This window comes from Artemia franciscana, chromosome 8, assembly GCF_032884065.1.
Source record: "Artemia franciscana chromosome 8, ASM3288406v1, whole genome shotgun sequence".
Taxonomy (NCBI): domain Eukaryota; kingdom Metazoa; phylum Arthropoda; class Branchiopoda; order Anostraca; family Artemiidae; genus Artemia; species Artemia franciscana.
Window position 1 is genome coordinate 12,578,135 of NC_088870.1, and position 21,920 is coordinate 12,600,054.

General features: G+C 33.5%; 2 protein-coding genes and 1 pseudogene across 3 annotated transcripts in view; 2 read left to right on the forward strand and 1 right to left on the reverse strand.

The window, feature by feature from the left end:
• The window catches only part of LOC136029997 (solute carrier family 2, facilitated glucose transporter member 1-like), a 109,540-nt gene that overhangs the window by 79,939 nt on the left and 7,681 nt on the right, over positions 1 to 21,920 (reverse strand). For both annotated transcript variants that reach the window (XM_065708592.1, XM_065708591.1), the window contains exon 2: positions 15,867 to 16,033. In XM_065708592.1, coding sequence (XP_065564664.1) covers positions 15,867 to 16,031 — 165 coding nt within the window. In that variant the 5' untranslated portion in view covers positions 16,032 to 16,033. The remainder of the gene's footprint in view (positions 1 to 15,866; positions 16,034 to 21,920) is intronic.
• Positions 12,305 to 21,920, forward strand: part of LOC136029995 (solute carrier family 2, facilitated glucose transporter member 1-like) — a 101,827-nt gene continuing 92,211 nt past the window's right edge. Inside the window, exon 1 of the mRNA XM_065708590.1 lies at positions 12,305 to 12,438. The gene's annotated coding sequence lies outside the window, so the exon portion shown is untranslated. The remainder of the gene's footprint in view (positions 12,439 to 21,920) is intronic.
• Positions 16,959 to 21,920, forward strand: part of LOC136030616 (glucose transporter type 1-like) — a 47,159-nt pseudogene continuing 42,197 nt past the window's right edge.

The window sequence follows — 21,920 nt, forward strand, 5'->3', positions numbered from 1 at the left end:
ATTGGTCCTTCAAAGTATTGTTCGTAAATTGGGATTTTGAGATTCAAGATGATGAGCCAAAGTCTCCCCTCGGAACAACGTAACGTGACACCCCACAGTGGTCTTAAATTGGGTTAAAAGCAGAGTGACTCGCAGTAATCATCCCATAGTTTTTTTTTGTTTTTTTTTGGTATAAGAAATGTATGTGGTAGTGCAGTGGATAAAACTGCAACTGAGAATTCGGGGGATTGAGGTTTAGACCTGCCGATAGCTAGGTTTTCTCTCCTGAGAGAAAGTGTTTAACCTTGAGAGCCTTACAGCTGAAAAACTGACATGGATTCGCATTATTTTTTTGACCACAGATAATTTTTTGCTGTAATGAGTATTAGTAGTGATAGTAGTTTAAAGTCACTTCCAAAAAAACATATCTTATTGTGTCTATTGGGTAAAGATAAGGCGTCAGATTGAAAATTTATATTTTCACATAGTTGGGATATTTGTATTTAAAAAGAGATTTACTAAAACAAATAATAAAAATGTGCCGATTTAGTCAAATTAAAGTTCCATTAACTCTTAGACGACAATTTGAAAAACATGTAGGTCTTTATAGAAATTTTTTATATTTTTCAATTTGTAAAAGTGACAAAAGATGTCTTATAACGAAAAAACTAGTTCCTATTTGAGGGATGCGTCCCCTCTCTACACTCTTGCTCGTTACGATAACATTTTTTAGTGATTTAAAAAACCTTTTTGTTCCAATTCAACTACCCTCATGTTTTTGCACTCATTCTCAAAGAATTGGGAGAAAAACTTTAATATAAAGAGCGAGTGGTTGAGGAGGGACAGCCCCCCTCATATCCGAAGTAATTTCTGCTCTTATCAAGTTTTAATGTTAGTCCTTAGTTTTGAAAAAAAAATATTCAATTTCTGGTTGTTTACCAAATCACGTCCAGGCCTAACCAAAATATGATCGGGGTACCAGCCCCAAAGCCCCGATTTTCTACTGATAAACATTATAAATCAAAGGTTTTAAGTTGATTAGTAACATCCCATTGCTTAAGAATGAAAATGTTGGATTGTAACTAAAAATTTGGACAAAATTGGAATATTTAGTCAACATTGTCAATAAACAGCAGTTTTGTTGAATAAGACCTTAATGGTGTTTTCACTGCAAGCTATTGGTTGGGCGAGAAGACGGATTGTTGCTCATATGGATTGAGATTCTGCATCTCCTTTCATCTTATACTCGGCTAAAGCCAGCGCAACCTTTACAATAGGCTTCTCTAATGTTTAAACTAAATAAAAAAAAGGTTTTTTTTAACTGAAAGTATGGAGCGACATCGAAACTTAAAACGAACAGAAATTACTCCGTATATGAAATGAGTTGTCCCCTCCGTAATCCCTCGCTCTTTACGCTAAATTTTCAATTGTTTTAAAAAGTAGAATTGTGGCAAAGAGTCAAACTTTAGAGTAAAGAGTGAGGGATTGCGGAGGAAACGACTCATTTTGTAAATGGAGTAATTTCTGTTTGTTTAAAGTTTCAATGTCGCTCCTTACTTTCAGTTTAAAAAAACTAGTTTTTTTTATTTAATTTCTGAACGATTTTGAATTAATGCATGTTTGATTTTGGCTCTCCGTGCATAAATTATTAATATGAAATATGCATATTAATTTTTTTTTGGCTAAATTGCTTTCTCTTAATTTTGATCAGACAATTTCGAGAAATACAAGGTTGGGAAGGAGACATAGTTGCCCTCCAATTTTTCGGTTACTTGAAAAGGTAACTAGAACTTTTAATTTTTAACGAACGTTTTGTTAGTGAAAAATATACGTAACTTAAGAATTAAATTACGAAACAAACTTCTATATTCTTATATTTTTATTATGTATATTTTGGGTTTGTCCCCTCGTTAATACCTCGACTTTTACACTAAATCTTAAGTTTTGTCTCAATTCTTTAAGAATGATCCCTGAATCAGAAAGGCCGTAGAATGAGTAGTTGAAATTACTACAAATACTTTAGCGAGGTATTTACCTCCTCCTAAATACCTTGCTTTTTATGCTAAAGTATTTTTCGAGCCCCTCATATGCGCAATTTTCTCTGTTCGTTTTAAGTTATAATGTTACTTCTTACTTTCAATTGAAAAAACTTTTTCATGTTTATTTTTTCATTGTTTTTTTTTTTATAGTAATTCTAGAAAATCCTACGCCCTTTTCATCGAATTTCTCTTCCCCAATGACATATTTCTCCCAGGAAAGACCCTCACACATATCCCCCTCCCCTCAGCCCCACCCCCCAAACCAAAAAAATCCCCTGAAAACGTCTGTACACTTCCCAATAACCATTACTGTATGTAAACAATGGTCAAAGTTTGTAACTTGCAGCCCCTCCCCCAGGGACTGTGGGGGAGTAAGTCATCCTTAAAGATATAGTTTTACGGTTTTCGACTATGCGGAATAAAATAGCTATCTTAAAGATTTGATCCGTTCACTTTGGGAAAAAAATTAACGTGGGAGGGGGCCTAGGTGCCTTCCAGTTTTTGGTCACTTAAAAAGGGCACTATAGCTTTTCATTTCCGTTAGAATGAGCCCTCTTGCGATATTCTAGGACCATTTGGTCGGTACGATGACCCCTGGGGAAAAGGAAGAAGAAAAAAAACAAAAAAAAACAAACAAAAAAAAACACGCACATGTGATCTGTCTTCTGGCAAAAAATACGAAATTCCACATTTTTGTAGATAGGAGCTTGGAATTTTCTTTATAGGGTTCTCTGATACGTTGAATGCGATATTGGGATTTTTGTTAAGATTCCATGACCTATAAAGGGTTGTTTCCCCCTATTTTCCAAAATAAGGAAAATTTTCTCAGGCTCGTAACTTTTGATAACAAAGACTAAATTTGATTAAACTTATATATTTAAAATCAGAATAAAAATCCAATTCTTTTGATGTATCTCTTAGCATCAAAATTATTTTTTTTAGAGTTTTGCTTACTATTGAGCCGGTTCGCTCCTTACTACAGTTCGTTACCACGAAGTGTTTGATACAGCTCATTGCATACAGATGTTTAAGTACGTTGAAACATTGCATTTAAACAGGAAAAGAGACGAATTACCGTTTGAAATTTGTAAAAACCAACCTCTCGGTATCACTTGTCACCCTTTCACTTCCCCAAAATATTACTGGTGAGGCTTAAGATGTCTATACTCACCCTTCCTACCTCTGTGCCGGTAGGCAAGTAAATGTGATATTTTATAATCCATAGAAAAAGATTGTCACAATCTGTGGGGTATTATTACCCTCCCCCATTAATGATAATAAAGGCATAGACCAAAAACGTTCCCAAGAATCAATAAGAAAATTTGCCACCCTTCTTCTTCAAAATTTACTCTATATTCATCTGCAAGTTCAAGGACAGTTATGATACTTAGACATTGAAATAAACACTTTCAGGTATCCCCCCTTTAAAAAATGACCCACCTCTTTTCTTTTATAATATTGATGTGCACTTACACATCAAATGAGTATAATTTTCTAAAGTATGAAGAAATTTAGTTTAGCTAGACAAAGTTTAAAATAAATGCCAGAAATATTTTTTGCAATATGAAGGGAGGTATCGCCTCAGAGCCCCCTTATTTAGGCTCAGTTTAAAGGGAGGAAGAGGAGAGATTAACTCCTACCCCTTCCCCTAAATATTTCTTTCTATATATATGTGAATGATCGTGGAGAGTATTAGAGAATTTGGGCGTTGAATACGGTTTTACGTGTCTGCCCCCACCGACCCCCCGCCTGTACAATGACCCACTACCCATCCTTCGTAATAGCTGATGCGCCATTATAAATCACTAAATATGATTTCATGACAAATTTAGTGCACAAAATTTGCTAAATCAAACATCAATATAACTGTTCGTTTAATCTTTTCTTTTGTGTGGACTACTTGACTTTTCAGGAACAAAGGTACTACCGTGTGGCATTGCACACTCTGCAACTGGTAAGTTCAATACATAGTTCTTGATACATCTTGATCGATTGTCCTTTTCTGAATTCATAGAATAGTAAGTAACTTCTATATTTACTTAGTAAATTAGTAAATATAGAATTTTCAGTGGCTGTTTATGGATAAATAAATGAAGAAAGAAATAAATCTGCTCCAATGCGCTTGTACAAACAAATACCCAAGCTCTATTACTTGGCGCATAAGATTTCAAAAATTTTAAGAAAAAACGAAAATTCTTCCACTGTTCGTGCATTTGGTTCTAACATGCTTAAAGTAGCGAGGGATGTTTAAAATAAAATTTGGTTTTTCTTGAGTGATTTCCTAAAGTTGCGATGCCCATACTTTCTGGAAAATCAAGACAGTCTAGGATTTCAAGCATAGCTAAAATAAAATATGAAACTTAAACAACGGTTAATGTCTTAAAAGAAGTCAAAATTAAATTTAAATAAAAACAATACATTTTAATTTTATATGAAAACCAACAGTTTCTAGTTATAGCCGCCACCAAATTTAACTATTTGGTTTGGTTCACTCACTTTCACGGATGAACATGGCAACACTGACAATACTGCAATATCACCATAAAAATTCAGAATTTTGAAACTTAAAAGAAAAATCTAATACATCTCAGGTATGGACAGGCCTAATATGGATCCAGGAGGCAAATATCGCCTTTATTTTGAAGTTCGTTGTGGTTTATTTTGAAATATAGATCTAACTTAGTTTTATTCAGTCCCTGTCAGTCCTCTATTTCACCTCTTTGTAGTTCCTGTTTGATGTCCCTGGTGTTTTAAGACCTCTATCTGGTGTCTATTTCCTGATGCTTCCAGGGCGACCTGATAGAGACTGATATTGTATGAAAGCTAATCATTCCCTTCATTTATCAGCAATCACACAATCACTGACAACTCTATAATTACTGGAAAATCAAGGAACAAAATTGTAAAACCAGTCCATGTCACAAAACCAACTAACCAAACGAGGACTAAGATCACAACTAATTATGTGTATTCTAAGGGGCAGATCCAGCGAGCAATTTTAGGGACACATCTCCCCCTAGAAGGCTGAACTTCACTAATTACATGGTAGGATATTTGAAAATAAAAATGAGGGAGTCACGTTTTTAAAATTGCCCCACAAACATTAATTTTACATCTGTTCGTATATATTCTTTGCAAATTTCAGCGCTGAATATTTACAGATCTAATAAAAGTGACCAATGTTGTGCATCACCCCATTGCCAATTCACAGATAGCGTGATCACAGGTACAAATGTCGTATATGCTTTCACTGAACAGTGTGAAATCCCATAGCTTATTTTTAGATCAGGAAAAGTAAACAACACATCTACGATGACAATAGAAATAAAAGCATAACAGATAAACTAAACCTTCAAGAACAAAGTTCAATAGTCGGTTTCATACAAAAGAAACATGTTTACTGGACATGTTCACTACACTGATTAAAAACGAAGATAGAGCTGACAAAGCGCTAAGGAGCTAAGCATCTAGTTCAAAAATTAGAATTGAGACTTCAATAACTGGGCTGGAGGTAAGTACACAGAAGGAGCTTGACTCTTTTTTATTTTATTAGAATTGAGTTGGATTTTAGACTTGAATTGAGAAATTGGAATTGAAACTGATTAAGAATTGTGACTTTGATAACTGGTCTGGAGATAAGTAAACAGAAGGAGCATAGAAGGTGGGTGCCCAGAAGTACAGATAAAGGGCAGAGATGTTATGCTGTCTGCACTGGTGATGCTTCCTATCCTTTGGAAAGGAAAGGACCTCAAAAATCAAATATTGTTCTGTTTTTGTGCATGGAAATACTCCCAACAACATGAATACCTGGCTGATATGCTGCTTCTCTTGACAATAATTATTTCTTCTATTCTTTGAAGACTTTGCGGACAAGGCGACTTCAAATTTTGGTTCTAGGAAAGACTATCTTTTAATTGTTTCAAAAGAGTATAGGCAATAGTTTTCTTGATTTTTATGCTTAACACCCAATTAGCTTCTTTGCTAGTAAAGGTATAATTTGTTCAAAGTATTTTGGACAGAAAATTCGAATGTTCAGTGGCAGTGATGTTTTCATTGATGTTATTGTGACTTTTTAATTTCAAAATAATAATACAAGAAGTATTGCTGAGTTGAGTCAAGATAAAATTAAAATAAAGAAAAAAAGAATAAAAAAACTTAAAATCATCTTTCCGTAATCTTTACTAAGTACCTTGTTTATTCACTCTCGGTTACAATTAAATTACCACCCGAAGCATTTATTTGTGTCTCTTACTTATTTGCAATCTTTTGCCATGTACTTGTATGATACAGCCCCTGCCTAATATTCTTCAAATATGTTTCTTTGGAACTTAATCCTAATGAAATAATACTTTAGAAACTCAATCCTAATAAAATAATACTTTTTATAGAATCCTATAAAAATATAATATCTTAGAAACAAATTTGGGCTATATATGTGCACATTAGGGGGTGGGGGTAAAATATAATGGGTTTCAATGCCTAAAGTGTTAGGTACAATTATTCTACATATTATGAAGTAAGAACTGTTTTCTAACTTCACGCTGTCCAAATACTTTACCCCCAACCCCACCCCCTAACATACAAATATATAGCCAAAATTATATATTTTTCGTCTATTCTGTCACTTATCTTTGTATTGTCTCACACTAAGCTGAAAGAAACTAGCAAAAAAAACAGTTCAATAATGCGCCAATGACTGAACAACTTGAGCGCTAGGGGCGCTAGGGGCGATAGGGGCGCCCTGTTCTGCGGGTTTTGTGTAATCAGCTTTTCTTTTGAACCCTTCATATTCGAAACTGAATTTCGTATGTGTCTTGTGAAGGAGAGTCACAGATGTCTTATTTTTTAGCTGTGGGTGATCACATCAAAAAATCATACAGGGAATATCACAAGATAACTGATTTAAGTATAAATTTGCATTTCGTTGCTCTTTTTAGCAACATGAGAGAACATGCTTCAACTATGTGTCTTTTCGGCTATTTTTGTTCGCAAAATATCAGTTTTTGGCCTGAACAGGGCAAAATTTATACATCTCAAAAAGCTTTAACTGAAACCTCTGTGATTCTGAAGACATATTGCACGCCATCTCACATTTTGTTTGTAGACATATATGCAGGATATGTTAAATAAACTTTTCTTAGGAGGATTCCCAAACGCAACAAATGTCTGACAGAAAAAAGTGCTTCCCATTCAAAAGTCAAGACCCAGAAATTGGTTGTTTCTGTATTTAAGGTTCCCTTCTTCCATATTTTGTCCTAGATGAACTTTTTCCTTGGTGATCGTATTGAGACGTTAGGCTTAAAAAACTGATAGACGGTTAATCAAACCAAATTAGTTGTTCTTGTTTTCTTTCTAAGCATAAACTAGTTGGCTGCTAAAAAATTACCTTCTTAGAGTGACAATATGACCAAAATTCAGCAGGCAAAACATATTCCGTGGCCTAACAGCCACATGGTGGCCAGCTTTGCTTTCTAAAGTCTAATATAGACTTTAGAATATATAGACTTTAATATAGACTTTAGTGCATTATACTCTAAATTATAATACACCATTTGTCTAAGGATTTGACATCTTAGGAATCTTATATACAAATTAAAGTTGGTAAATTCATGCATGATTAGAAGAAATGGTCCCTTTTTTCCCTTTGATTAGTCTCATCATTAGTAGATATAACTCAATAGGAAGTAACAGTACTTTCACCTTCTCCCAAACATATAACCTGGTATTGTTTTGTTTCAAAGACGAAAAAAACAGAAGACTGTTATTCTTTATCGTTATTGTAACTATTCAACATATTCAGGACACACAAAATATTCAACAAATTTATGTTATTTCCTAAAAAGCAATGATTATTATAAGAAGTATAGTCATAATTCTCCATTTAAGAAAACAATAAGCAGATTTTAATGCTTTTTCCAAAAATAATAATCAGTTCACTCTATAATAATATATATATATATATATATATATATATATATATATATATATATATATATATATATATATATATATATATATAATATAATATAATAATATTACAGTAGTGGGCCCATATATAGAACAAAAATTTATAAAAACAAAAAGATAACATTAAAACAATGCAATTCTTACTTTGAACTATTCAGGATTTTTTGGTAATTAAGCTATTATGCTTAAGTCATACAGTTTTTGAAGTCATTTCAAATAGTATTTTGGGTAAATTTCACTCTCAGTCCCACACGGAGATAAATTCCAGACTGGGAGGACAACCAGTCTAATACATGGGCACTAGGTACGCATTAATCGATGAAATAGAAAAATATATTATTTGGGCTATATATGTGACCATCAGCAGGGGAGGGGAGCATTTGTGGGTGAATTGATTAGTATACTTGGAATAAGAATACAAATAGAAATCAACTATTGGGCTCACCTTCTCCAAATGTTAGTTATGGAGTCTTGCATACATTTACCCAAATTTATTGAAAGGTAAAAATGTGGCCTTTTGGTAATTGCACGCGTTTTTGAAGGAATTCATTCCCAATACGTCTAAACTAGACCTAGGGTAATTTATTTTTGTTCCAAGTTTCAACATAGCTCTTTACTTCCATGTCAGCAATCTTGTCTTATGTAATTGATTACAAAGTTAAGAACAATAATAATCTATAATTTGTTTTAGTATTAGCGAAAAGTGTCATAATTATAAGCTAATATGAAGGCCATTCACCCTAGTAAATGATTCCAAGAATTGATTGGCTCTGCTCCAAATTAAGATCGGAAACGATTCGTTTATAATTAGTTTCTATCGGCCGTACCATCTTTTCTGAGCTTTTTTTATTTTTTTATTGTCAAGATTAAAGACGTAAGTATGAAGTTATCACAGCTTAGGTGGAAAAATGAAAAGGAATGTAATTAATTTCTTAAACAATATACTTTTATAATTAGGTCTTTATTCTTGTAAGTAATCTTTTATAATTAAGTATTTTCAATCATTTAAAAAGCGGCTGCCCAAATCGATGCACATTAACTTCACTTTTTCAAGTTGCACTACGCAGTGGCGCAGCTCCAGTATTTTGATTGGGGGGCAAGAGTTGTCCACGTCTGAAGAGTCAAGGGCCATGGACTATTACATATTTTGTTTTCAAAATTAAAGGGCGGGCAGCAACTGTCCCCTTGCCCCCCAAACGACGGCACAGGAACTACCAATATTTAAACAAAATATACCGTAGATGCTTTCTGAGAGCTACAAGACACAAAAAGATAGTATTGCCAAGAAGGCGGAAAGATTGTTTTGAAGAAATAGAATATTGCTGTTTTCAGCGTCAATTTATTTTCGATCAAAAGTAGTTCAACTGCAATCATCTTTGTTAAGTAGTGGATATTATTCCAAAAGGTGCCGATAAAGAAGAGGGACCAAACTTACCCTCCCCCTCCCCCCCTAAAGGACCAGAAACATATAATCATAGAAATACTTTGTACTAATTAGATAGTTTGTGATACTTTCCAGATTAAAAAAAAAAATATAAAAAAAATTGAACCTTAGATCCTCCCCGGAATTTTTTTGGCAGATATGCTCCTTAAATTCAAATTCAATTTGCTGACTGGCTAACTTCGTACCAATTGAAAAAATTATTCTCCTCGAACATTACCAAATATTAAAAAGTTAATAGTTTACCAAATACTAAAATTTACCAAAATTTAACAGATTTTTATCAATTCTACCAAATAGAATAAGAGAATAGAAAGAATAGAGTAATATTAGTAGTGACGGGGTTTTAGTTTTAAATGGCCAGATAGGGGGTGTATTTTAGCAGCTACTAGTCCCACAAGACATTATTACGCAAACTTGGGTCTTACGTAATACTGTAGCACACCTGTAATCGGTATAGCACACCTGTATGTTACCTAATTGCGAATGTCTTCTTTAAGATGCAGGTGCTTTTTCCATAATATCACTTCTTAGAGCCCGTTAGTCAAGCAGGAAGGCCCCGGGAGTAAAAAAAATGATCATGGTCCGATATTTCTAGGTGACGATGATGCGATCTTACGTGACTCGTTTTGGTTCCGGTGCAGCTTCATAATCCGAAAAAAGGCTCCATGGCCAGGGATACAAGGGGATATCACCCTTGTATCACTGGTCATGCAGCCTTTCGAAGGGGAATAAGTGTATTGTAATTCCATTTTGAACTGTATTTTGTATTGTATTGTATTGTATTGAATAATAATAATAATAAACTTCTAATAACTTCTTCTCAGATCGCAGTGTTCTATTATACTTGGCACCATGAACACAAATCAAATCATCAATGTGTTAAATTTGGATCCGTGCATGTCCAAATATAAATCATATTGCATACTCTCTAATTTTCTCTACCATATTGAAAGTGTTAACAATACCCTTAGAATTGTTAACAGTAGCCCAGTAATTATAAGGACGGAAAATTGGCTGTGCATCTTTCAAACAGCGAAGAAGATTGAATTTTTCGATCCTTTTGACCTATCGTATGCTATCTAAACACCTAATATTTGAAAATTTTGTGAGTAAAGTTAAAAATCTATATTCAAAATCGGAAGCGAGTACGATATGTATCAACAAAAAGCTGTGGGTTTCAAGCACTATTATTCTTTTTTTATTTCCTGGATATGCTTACACTGAATTTCTCGGCATTTATGGTCACAATCCTCGATTGTACGGTTTTTTAGCTGAAAACACTGTTTCCTACCTGTATAATATAAATTTCAGTACCCTAAGAATGAAATGCTTTTAAAATTCTTTGTGCATTTATTTATTAATAAAAATTGTATATACAAACTCTGTGTCCTTTTGATTTCTTCTTCCACGTATAGTTAACCATCGTTAATGACAAGTTGCGGCAGCTGGTAAGGATACAACTTGTATTCATCTTGATATGCAAAGTCAGAGTCACATTTTCGACACAATGTAACTTCCCAATATAATTTCCCAATAGGTTTCAAATTGATTTAGCCAGATTAATACTATACTCCTCCAGTGTTTCGGTAAAGGTACACTCTAAACTTGATATGCAAATTCGGAAATACACGCAGCTTTGAGTGGCAAACAAATTCAATACAGTTATACCATGAGTTTTTATAAACATTTACTCGGTTAAACTATTTTGAGATATTTTGGAATATGGATCTAGGTATTGCATTGTCAATTCATATAGGTTTCCGTAGGATATAGAAGAGGCACCATTTGGGGGGGTCAGGGGTGGGAAAATGCCCATCCCAGATTTTTCAGGGGGGCCCAAGCTTCCACCACAAAGGGCCCTTTGCTGGCCATAATAATCCATGATGTTCAACATAATCCATTCTGTCCAATTGATTTGAAATTACTACACGCCTATTACTTTCACCGACGTATTGTTTACTTGAATAAGAAAGTATCTCAATGAGGAGGGCCAGCCTTTAGTCTGGTTAAATTTTCCACTTTCAGTTTAATCACTTAACCTCGTTGATTATGATTTTCGATATTATAATTAATCTTAGAGGTCAGAGTTCCACATTGGGTTACAGTACATTTCCATGCAAAACTCGGGTGCTGAAAATGAGTTTTTACTTAGAACATTCGATTGATGTGCTGCCAAAACTCGCATTTTTTCTTACGTGAAAGTTGGGCGGGGGCAAAATGGAGTTCATGCCCACCCCAAGATTTGGACCAAATGGCGCCTCTGGGATATAGCAAACAATAAACTGTAGAGTGAAATTCCATTTATTTACATACAAGATATGAAAGTCCAAATATTTCAAAACAAACATTTTACTTACACTAAAAAGATACTTTCTATAGTGCTCTCTAGAATTTGTCCATGAGCCTATTGCACAAGCACTTTTTACAAAAGCCAAGGCTAGTTTTGAGGGAGTTTTGCCATTGATAAATAACGAATCGTTGTAGGTACGAATACCTGTAGCAATATGTCGTGGATTCGTGATTGTATGTAGAACGAGCAGTCTGATGTTATTTTCACTCGCTCTCTATTTCTCAATTGCCTGAACAACAGAACTCAGAACCTGTTGTTTTTTACGTGAAATTTTGCCGAATTGAGAAAGACTGTTACATCAGATGCTGTGCCAACTACCTTTCACCATATAAAATTGGACGGAGCAATTAATAGCTCAATATAAAGCTTAACATTTTTGGATAATCATTGAGGTAAATTAAAATATTTCATAATATATTTTCCAAACCAAGTGTAAATCTTTAGTCGTCACATCTCCAAATTTATGGGTAGCGTCAGTTTCCGTTTTATATTCATATACAATAGCCAAACCTCTCAAAATCTTATAGGAAATTGCAATATTGCAGAATTAAGAAAGACTGTTACATCAGGTGCTGTACCAACTACTTTTCACCATATAAAATTGGACGGAGCAATTTGTAGCTTAGTATGAAGCTTAACATTTTTGGACAATCCTTGAGGTAAATTAAAATATTTTATAATTTATTTTCCCAACCAAGCGTAAATCTTCAGTCGTCACATCTCCAAGTTTATCGGTAGTGTCATTTTCCATTTTATGTTCATATACAATAGCCAAACGTCTCAAAATCTTATAGGAATTGGAGTCATTAACATAAATTGTATATAGCTGTCATGATTTGGAAGATTATTACTTGTGCTCACCAACGTTTCATTTATGTAGACACTTATTTGTTTCAAAAAATTTTTTAGTACACAATTTACATAGGATAACCATTCACCTGCTCTTGGTCTTTGATTGTTAGATTTTTCGACAATTATCTGAAAATATATGAATGTCGTACATTTTCAGAGAGTGGTTGTTGCGGATAAATTGACATCAACTTTTCCTACATTGAAAAGATTTAGAGATTAGGTGACTGAAGGATAAGATTCTTTATGTGGTAGATGTGCCATTTATCGGAAAAGAAATCCTTTTGTGATCTAACAATTTTTAATTCTTGGTTTCTTTTTCTTTTTTTAACAAGAACGATGTTTTACGCTTCCATCCTGAGTTGAGACTGATGAGTAACGAGGTGTTTCTTGCCTTATTTAAATCTTTTGCACTTTGTCGTGATTTCGATTGCTCGCCAAGCGTTCACGCACTGGACCTGAGACTTTGTGAAACATTTTTTTTTTTAAATCCTTCCCAGAGCCCCAATCATGTAATTTAGAGGACGCAAAACCCGAGACAACCGGTGCAATATATTTTTTATCAAGGGGTACTGCAGAACGAAACAACTTAGCAAACCAATTGCCGAGATCATAACTGGACACTGCCAAACGACCCCTGTAATATTGCATTCCACGACAAAGTCGTCGTGGTCTAAAAGTAGTAACATAGCAATCAATACAAGGAAAAAAAAATTTTTTATTAACAATCTCACTGGACGGGTCGAATATGGCATAGGTACTATGACTATAGGTTCTATGACTATCTTAGCTCTATGACTACCTATCTTAGTTCTACTGACCTAGGAATGACGATTGGACGGATAATAGATAGACATATCTATGAGCAAATGATCTAACATCATGTTTATACAATCCTAATAAGGGAGTTTAATGCCAGATTTGTCTCTCACCCAATTGGACTATCTATATTGGCTCTTTCAGCAAATAGCTATAGCTTGATGCCCACTAGTGTTCGATTTTAATTCAAGTTAATTTAAATTTAATTTATACAATCCTAATAAGGGGGATTAATGCCAGATTTACCTCTCACTCAATTAGACTATCTGTCTTGGCATTTTTTAAAATCTCTTGTTTGCTGAAATAAAATGGTTTTGCGTATGATGCATGAAAATACGGTGTAATGAACAATAGGGACCATGACCCTACTCTAGTTTTCCCTGAAGGGTTCTTTCCTGGCCTTCGTAGGTTTTTGAACAATTAAAGAAAAAACAGTCTCTATTACGTAACACCCAAATAAAACATTCCCTACTAGGTAACATACAAAGTAATCATAAAGTAAACAAGCTCTTGCCCTTGTGGGTTTGTTAAACACTCAAAGAAAAATTAGTAGAAGTAAACAAATCCTGTTACGTAACTTCAAAGAGAATCATGAAGTGAACAAGCCCTGGCCCTCATGTTAAAAAAATATTTTCCATTACGTAGCACCCAAAGAAAATAATCCCTATTACTTAACATGCACCTCTAATACTTAGCATACAAGTGTACCGTTAAAGGTGCCTTATAGTATTGCATAAGACCCAGGTGTGTGAAAAAATGTCTTGAGGGACTAATAGCTCCAAATTTAAAACCCCTATCTGGCCATTTAAAACTGGAACCTCGTCACTATTAATATACCCTTGCAAAAGAATAAAACATCACCGTAATGGTTTGAGGTCAGTATACTTAATAGTAATGATGGTACATTTGCTTGATGTTAATAGTACCTTGCTTGACAGTGTTAGGATTACAGCTGGAACTATGTTGTAACAATATACTATAATTATATTTACCTCTGCTAAGTTGCAGTTATGAACAAACCCCTCCTACCGTACCTATTCACTTTGAAATCAAATCACCATGCAGAAAGGTTTCTTATTAGTATTTCATGATTGTTAAGAATATTGAATTTTAGTTACCACGGTTAAGTGATGATAATAATCTCCCTCACGATTACACACTTAAACTCCTTCACATTTCGCAGCAATATTAGACGTATATAACATTTCGAACCTACAAGAATATTAACTTACTATAACTATATATATTTAAACTCTGTATAAAAATATATAAAAATATAACTATTTATATATATTTAAATCTATATATATATTAACTATATTTAAACGCTTTTTCGTGCTGCTGCACTGTGAAAATGAATCACTCTTTTTGAAGAGGAGGAAATAAGATCAAACAAACAAAACTTAGAAACAATGGGGAAATTTTTCAAGACAGTGGAATTAAACTAAAAATTTTTTTTTTAAAAGAAAAAAAAAATTTTTTTTTTCCTTTAAAAAAAAGGAAAAAAAATCTAAAAATATCTTTCAGATATCGTAAGTGTACACAGGCTACATGTTATAGCAACCACAGTTTGTTCTTGATCTGTAATGAAACCAGTTTTGTGTGCCCAATCAGAGATAATCAGCTTAGCCTGATCAAGATAAAGTACTATGCAGTTATATTTTAATGAAATATTTAATGCATAGAGGTGTTTAGGTTAGGTATTTAATTTAATGCATTCTGGGCTATAGTTTGGCTACTAGATTATTATATTATCATTACATTTTGGTAAACTTCATTATGATTAACCTAAATTCCCTTCTTAAGTGTGGTCACTATAACTGGTAAGTACCTTCGTGAGTTAACGTCCATTAATGAAGATTGAACAGCTCAAAATTTTTCTTATAAATTTCTTTGCTTTGCGACTATTGAATGAAATCATATGCTTCGCCTGAACTGGCTTAAGGGCATAAGACTCGGAAGATCGTCATTTCACCCAAAGAGTTTGGTAATCTACAAGAGTAGAAACCAGGACTAGTGTCGACAAAAACTATTACCACTACCTAGCATGTGGTGACACTCGGCATTTTTCGGGCACTGTAATCATGTCTCTGTCAGGAACTGACAGCCTACCTAATTTTGCCGATTTTATGAATTAAATTAATTGCTCTTATTACACATTCCTTTAATTATTACGCTGAAAAAAAACACTTAAAAGTATTGCAAAACGCTAGATGGCGATGATAGTTTTTGTCGAATTGAGAGTCAGTTTCCACTCTGATAAGCTACGCATACTCTTTGATCTCACCATAATGTGGTGTACAAATACTTTTGGGCAGGCAATTCTAATAAAAAGCCGTTATAACTTCATGCTGATTGTTCAATCTCTGTGCCTGAAGTATTTTTCGCAAGCTGAAAAGTAATAACGGTAAAACCTTACCATAGCTCTTTTTTTCTGTCTAGGCGGAACAAACGCAGCTTGTGACAAATCAGATAGAGATGTAGCCAAAGACGACGTCAATGAAATGTTTTTGTTCTTCGGAGGAACTTGTAAAAAACTACGGCCATCCTCTATCTCTCCATATGACAGGGGATCTGTTTCCATAACTAAAAGCAATAAAAAACGATAAGGCATCGACAGCTTAGAACTAAAAACTATTAAAAATCAAATTTTAGGTCTATATAGTTGGCAGTTTTGCTTGTTTGGGAGCTTTAAAATATATCCAATACCGAAAGCAAATCGAGATACATGTGATTCTTTAATCTGATTTGTTAGTAATGAGTGCCTTTATATTCTTGCTGCTCTAAACGTTTGATAGGGAGCAAGTAGTCTCTCAGTCCCAAGGTCAAGATCATGGGGAAAATCAAGAGATATTTATGTCAACAAAGGAAGACCTTAGGGAAATCCCAGTTACCTAGCTAGTTTGTCAACAATGTTATAACTTGGGGAAAACCCTTACACATTCAAAAATTACTTAGTTATTATAATGAATTGGTATAGACTTTAAGATCACATAATATATCCCAAGGGAAAATTACCCCCCATTCCCATATATTTTGAGCTACAGGTAAAATTCTACTTTGGTTACTTTTGGCTATCTTGGAAAAGGGTTAGGTTGGAAAATGAAACTTTCAGGGATGGGTCTAAAGGCTAAAGTATGTCCGGGGAAGATATTTTGAAGTACCTAGCTCCACTCCTTCTCCCTATAAAAGGTCCTAAAATTGGCTTGCATGACACATCTATACCTATTGAAATTTCAGCAAAACAACAGTTATCAGTTACCAGTTTCTTTTTCTCTGGCTTCAGTTCTAAAATGGAATTCCTGTTATTTGAGTAAAATTTTAAGCCATATTAATGGTTCTTTCTTTTCAAAGTTTAGTAAATGTATGGATTTGCATATCCTTAAAACTTTGTAAATTGTGATTGAGTAAAGGTGTGAAGCTGAAAACAATTTTGTTATACTTCATTTAACCAGAAGATCTATTTTGCAAAGTTTCATTTTTGTAACACAGAGATTTTTAAAGGTCATCAATGTGCAGGGCTCTCAAGAAGGAGAAGGAGGGGAGGTAGGTACTTTAAAATACCTTCCTGGGACATACTTTAACTTTTAGACCCATTCCTGAAAATTTCGTTTGTTTCCAAGATAGCCAAAACTAGCTAAAGACAATTTTACCGAGCTATATACTCTATCCTCCTCCATCCTAATTTGTGTAAATTGTCGCTAATTAAGGAAACTGAAATTACTTTTGAATCAACTTTTTTATTAGCTTTTTTTAGTTTTGGGGGTACCATTTCTGTTATTCCATTTTAATTTTAAGCCCTATCAATAGTTTTTTCTTTTTTCTAAATTTAAAAATGTTAAAGAGGCCATGAATTTCTTATTGTTTTAATAAACAATTAATTTAGCTTGGAGAACAGAGTAAACTTGAGAAGATTTTTCAAAATTACGCCACTGTTCTTAGGCTATGATTATAGGGGTGAAACTTTAAGTCAAGCACTTTTTTTCTGATGTAACTGTAATGTTTTAGACACGATTTTACGGTTTTTTAAACGGAAAGAAACGAGTGTTATTGCATTTTTAACATAAACATTTGACTATAAATCTAATCAACCTTCCATTTAATTAATAGCCAAAGGGTCCTGTCAAAGACCTTTGAAAATTACAAGGATAATTTGATAGAAATTATTAAGGTACAAAGGACGGTGAAATGACATGTGGTTGTTGGAATCGGTTAAGTTATAAATTTTGGAAAATTAAAATACACAAAAAAGTCTTTATTAAAAAAAAGTAAAAAAAAGTATGAAAAATACCTTCATATGTAGTTTTTGGCTCTTGGGGGGTTACCAAATATAAAAGAAACTTGAGTGAAAATCAACAAAAAGGACCAAATTCACGTGACACCACATAGCTGAAGAAGTTGTAGCTCTCCTTCAAAGGAATAGTTGTCTTTTGGAATCAACAGATTTTAATATTTGGATATTTACAGTTAAAAAAAAACATTATTAAATGTATCTAATTAGGTTTGCTTGCTCATGGCTTGACGTGGCAGCACTGACAAAATGTGACACTATTCTTACAACTGAACAATTTTGATACAATCATAAGAAAATTCCTAGCAAATCGTGGTTTTTAAGTATCAATAGACCTCAGATGAGTCCGGATGGAATTTTTTTTATGTTTATATTATTGGCAGTTTAAAATTTCTCAGATGGAATGGCATACTTTGCTGAATAAACAGGAGTATTTCATTTTGTTTACAGCTGTGTAAAAGGATCTAAAAATATATTAACACGTCTCTTAGTCTGCTCAACACTATATCTTCATTTGGTCTCTTATAAACAGGGAAGATGCCTTTTATTTTTTTTTACCTATTATTTAAATTTGGAACTTGGAAACTTGTGCATTTTCATTATTACTGTTGCTTTCTTTCCTTTTTGCTAGATGATTCATGTAAATTTAAGTGAAACAAAAAAAAGTTAAACTGCACCTCCGTCAAGGTGACAGGGGCTAACCAGACCCCCACCCTAAATCTGCCATATCTTTAATTATTTTATTGGAATCTGGGATTGTTTTCTCATTTTGCTGGAATATTATATATTAATTATTTTGGATAACTATCACTATTATTGGAATGTCATTATTGGTATTGTAATATTATTCTAATAATATTTTCAAACACTTTCCTATGGATGAGGTGTCTAATTAGCCCTAGACACTTGGGGATGGTTCTCTGGGACAAGTGGAATCTTATTTTTTCATATTTTTTTTCATAAGTTTGTGGGCAAAGGTGTGGCAGCGCTAAATGGGTGCCTGGAGAAATCTGGTGAAGGTAAGCAGGAAGGGTGTAAGACCACACAGGAAGGGTGGACCCCTTCCTCCTATTGCACTTGCTGGTTGAAAGACCTTCAGATGGAGATCAGCACTGCCAGTTTTGACTTTAAGGGTCTAGTGCCAAATCCTTTATTTTTCTATGACATAAAGGGAGAACTTTTGTTTCTTAATTTATGCATTGATATTTTGTTGCGAACTTTTGTATTAACTATGGCCCATAAAGACCATTAGTTTTCGTTTATATAGTATCCTATTCTGAGGTTTTCTTAAAAACTGTAATAATTCTGGAAGCTCTTACGTCTTAAATACTTAAAGAAAAACAATACAGTAAGTACTTGAGAAAACTTGTTTCGTCATTAATAGGCTTGATACTCTAAGAATTTTAGCTCTGTTGAGGTGCAACACCTAAAACTGGCTCAACAAATTTATTTTCCCCGATTCATTTAAAACTAAAAGACATCCAGACAGAGATAAATCAATCTCAATAAAGATGAAAAATTTTGAGGGCAATTTGCTGTATTGAGTAGTGAAACGAAAAATTTAGAGAGAAAACTGGTTTTAATTTAAATAAAAGCATTGGAATCAACAAAAAAATGGGAAAAACAACAATAAAAGATTCATTATTAAAAAATCTGAATATTTCGCCTATGCGACCGAGAGCCTCTCACAACGGAGAGAGACAAAACTTCAAGGAAGAAAAAAAGATGTTTAATTAAAGCCTTACAGAAAAAAAACAACAAACTAAACGCACGGGAGAAAGAAAGAGAAAAAAAAAACAATTATAAAAGAAATACAACTCACCAAAGAAATGCTCCCGGACGTGGCACAGAAACATTCAGAATTTTTAGTAATTAATTGTTTTATTTTATTTTTTTTTTAATTCCGTGTTTTGGTCCCACTACTTTATTTAAATCAAACCGGTTTTTCTCTTTTAATTTTTTATAAATGGAAAAGCACTTTCCATTTAATATTCTAAGAAATTATTTAATTTCTTAGAAGTTATTTGAGTTATGACACCCAAAACTGGACCAAATTAGTCCAGTTTTTGAAAAGATCAAATCAGTCGATCTCTTATCGACTTGCTACCTACTAAGCATAAGTACTAGGCAGAACAAACATAGGAAAATAAATAATTTTGATAAAATCAGTATGTGTTGATTTTTGAAATCCCAAAATGGGTGGAACGTCGACAAGCTTGGATCGACGTTGGAGTTCCTGAGTAAGTAGAATGGACATGGAGATGAGGAAAAAAACATTTCAAACAAGAAACTTAACTTTATGACTTCTTAAAGCCAGAATTATATTTTTCTTAGTGACCCGGTTGAAAGTTTCTGAGCTTGGTGACATGGCCAATAGAAGAAACCTCCATCAAGGCAAAATATTAAGAAAGAGAATTTCTTTCTGAAACCTTGATTATTACATTTCTTTCCTTTTCCTTCTTGTTGGTACTTTGGCAAATAATTTTTTTTTAAATCATTCAATAACCCTGGAATAACAATCAAGCCATTTAGAGGGTTTGAGATAGAGAAGGGGGGATAGTCAACCCCTGTTTGAGGCAGCCCTTATTTTTGTGAGCCCTGTTCTGTCTTTCTATGTTATTTTGATGTCGTGTTGTTGTCTATGTTGTGACAAATAAAAGATAGGCTGTACGAAATACAAATCGTTTTCAGTAAAGAGTTTTCAGTAAATACTAAGAGATTTTCTTTCCTGCAATCTTAATTATTATATTGTTTTATCTTTCTTGTCGGTGTTTTGGCAAATAAGAAAACAGTTCAAAATCAGTTCATTTACCAGCAAATAATAATCAAGCTACTCAGAGGATTTGAGACAGGGAATGGGGGTAGTCCTATTTCAATTTGATGCATCTCTTACTTGTCAGCCTTGGTCTTCTTTTTTATATTATTTTGACTTGGTGTAGCTTTTTATGTTATGACAAATAAAATACACTGCACGAAAACAACGTTAGAACACGTTTTTAGTAAACACTAAATCATTTTCTGGCCCCTATATGAATTCTGGCCTCAGTGTTGTTGTCTACGTTATGACGAATGATATACATTGCAAAAACTACAGATGTTTTTTCTATAGTTTTCCTTTAAAAAAAAATACATAATAAAGCAAAACGCAAAATCGAGCGAAATGGAAGATTACAACTTCAAGGTTTTGAAAAATAAACCTCCTTCACAGAAATTCAAAACCTTTCAGAAATTTACAACTTCCGAGCCAGAACAGAAGAAAAACAGTCAGATCATTATATGTGGTTTATAACCTGGGGCCTTCTGTTTAGAATAATCTGCCGGCTAGCATCAGGGAGTCTGTCACTTTATATGGGTTTAAAAATTAAATTGAAAACATTTTATTAAACTTATAGATTTTGATGGGCGGGAGGTTTTTGATGGGTTTTTTTCACCGTTTTTTTAGGTGGGGTGGGGGCTGAAACCGGTAAATAATATTTAATAGAATTATTTTGTTGTATTGTTTTCATGTGTATGTGTTGTTGTTTTCTATATATAAGATAGGCTAGGTGGATAATCATGAATTGTTATGTTTAGATATTAATTTACAAGATATAAATCATAACAGAAATTTGGAGTACAAACCCTTAGGACTTTCTCTTTGCTGCAATAATTTGTTAGTGGTGTCATTTTTATTTATGTTTATATTGTGGATAAAAATAAAATCTACCTACCTACCTACCTAGCTCCGGTTTGCTTTTACAAATGTCCAATTGAATGAGTAAATAAAAATTATATCAAACTGGAGTTAAACTGATTTGAGCTCCAGCATAATTACCTCATTGGATTTAAGGCTTTCTAATATAGACAAAAGCTGTAATTTTTTTACCAATATCTAAAAAGGGTACAAACGGGCATGGACACTAGGAAAAATCAAAACTCAAGAACATTTGACTTATGAAGTCCATCTACTGATTGATGACTACATATACTGGCTAAAAAAAATGGAAGCAGTTTCTCGCTTTTCTATTTACAAATTTCCTCATTTTTCTCGTCTGAGAACTCCGATAATTTCTTCGTAGTCTCGATTTTGATAAGACAAAGTTGTTTACTAAAAATTTTAAAACAGTTACTAAAATTTATTATGGAGAAGCATTCGTTTAATGGAACAAGAACTTAGCAACAGATTGTTAACAGCCAATTTCT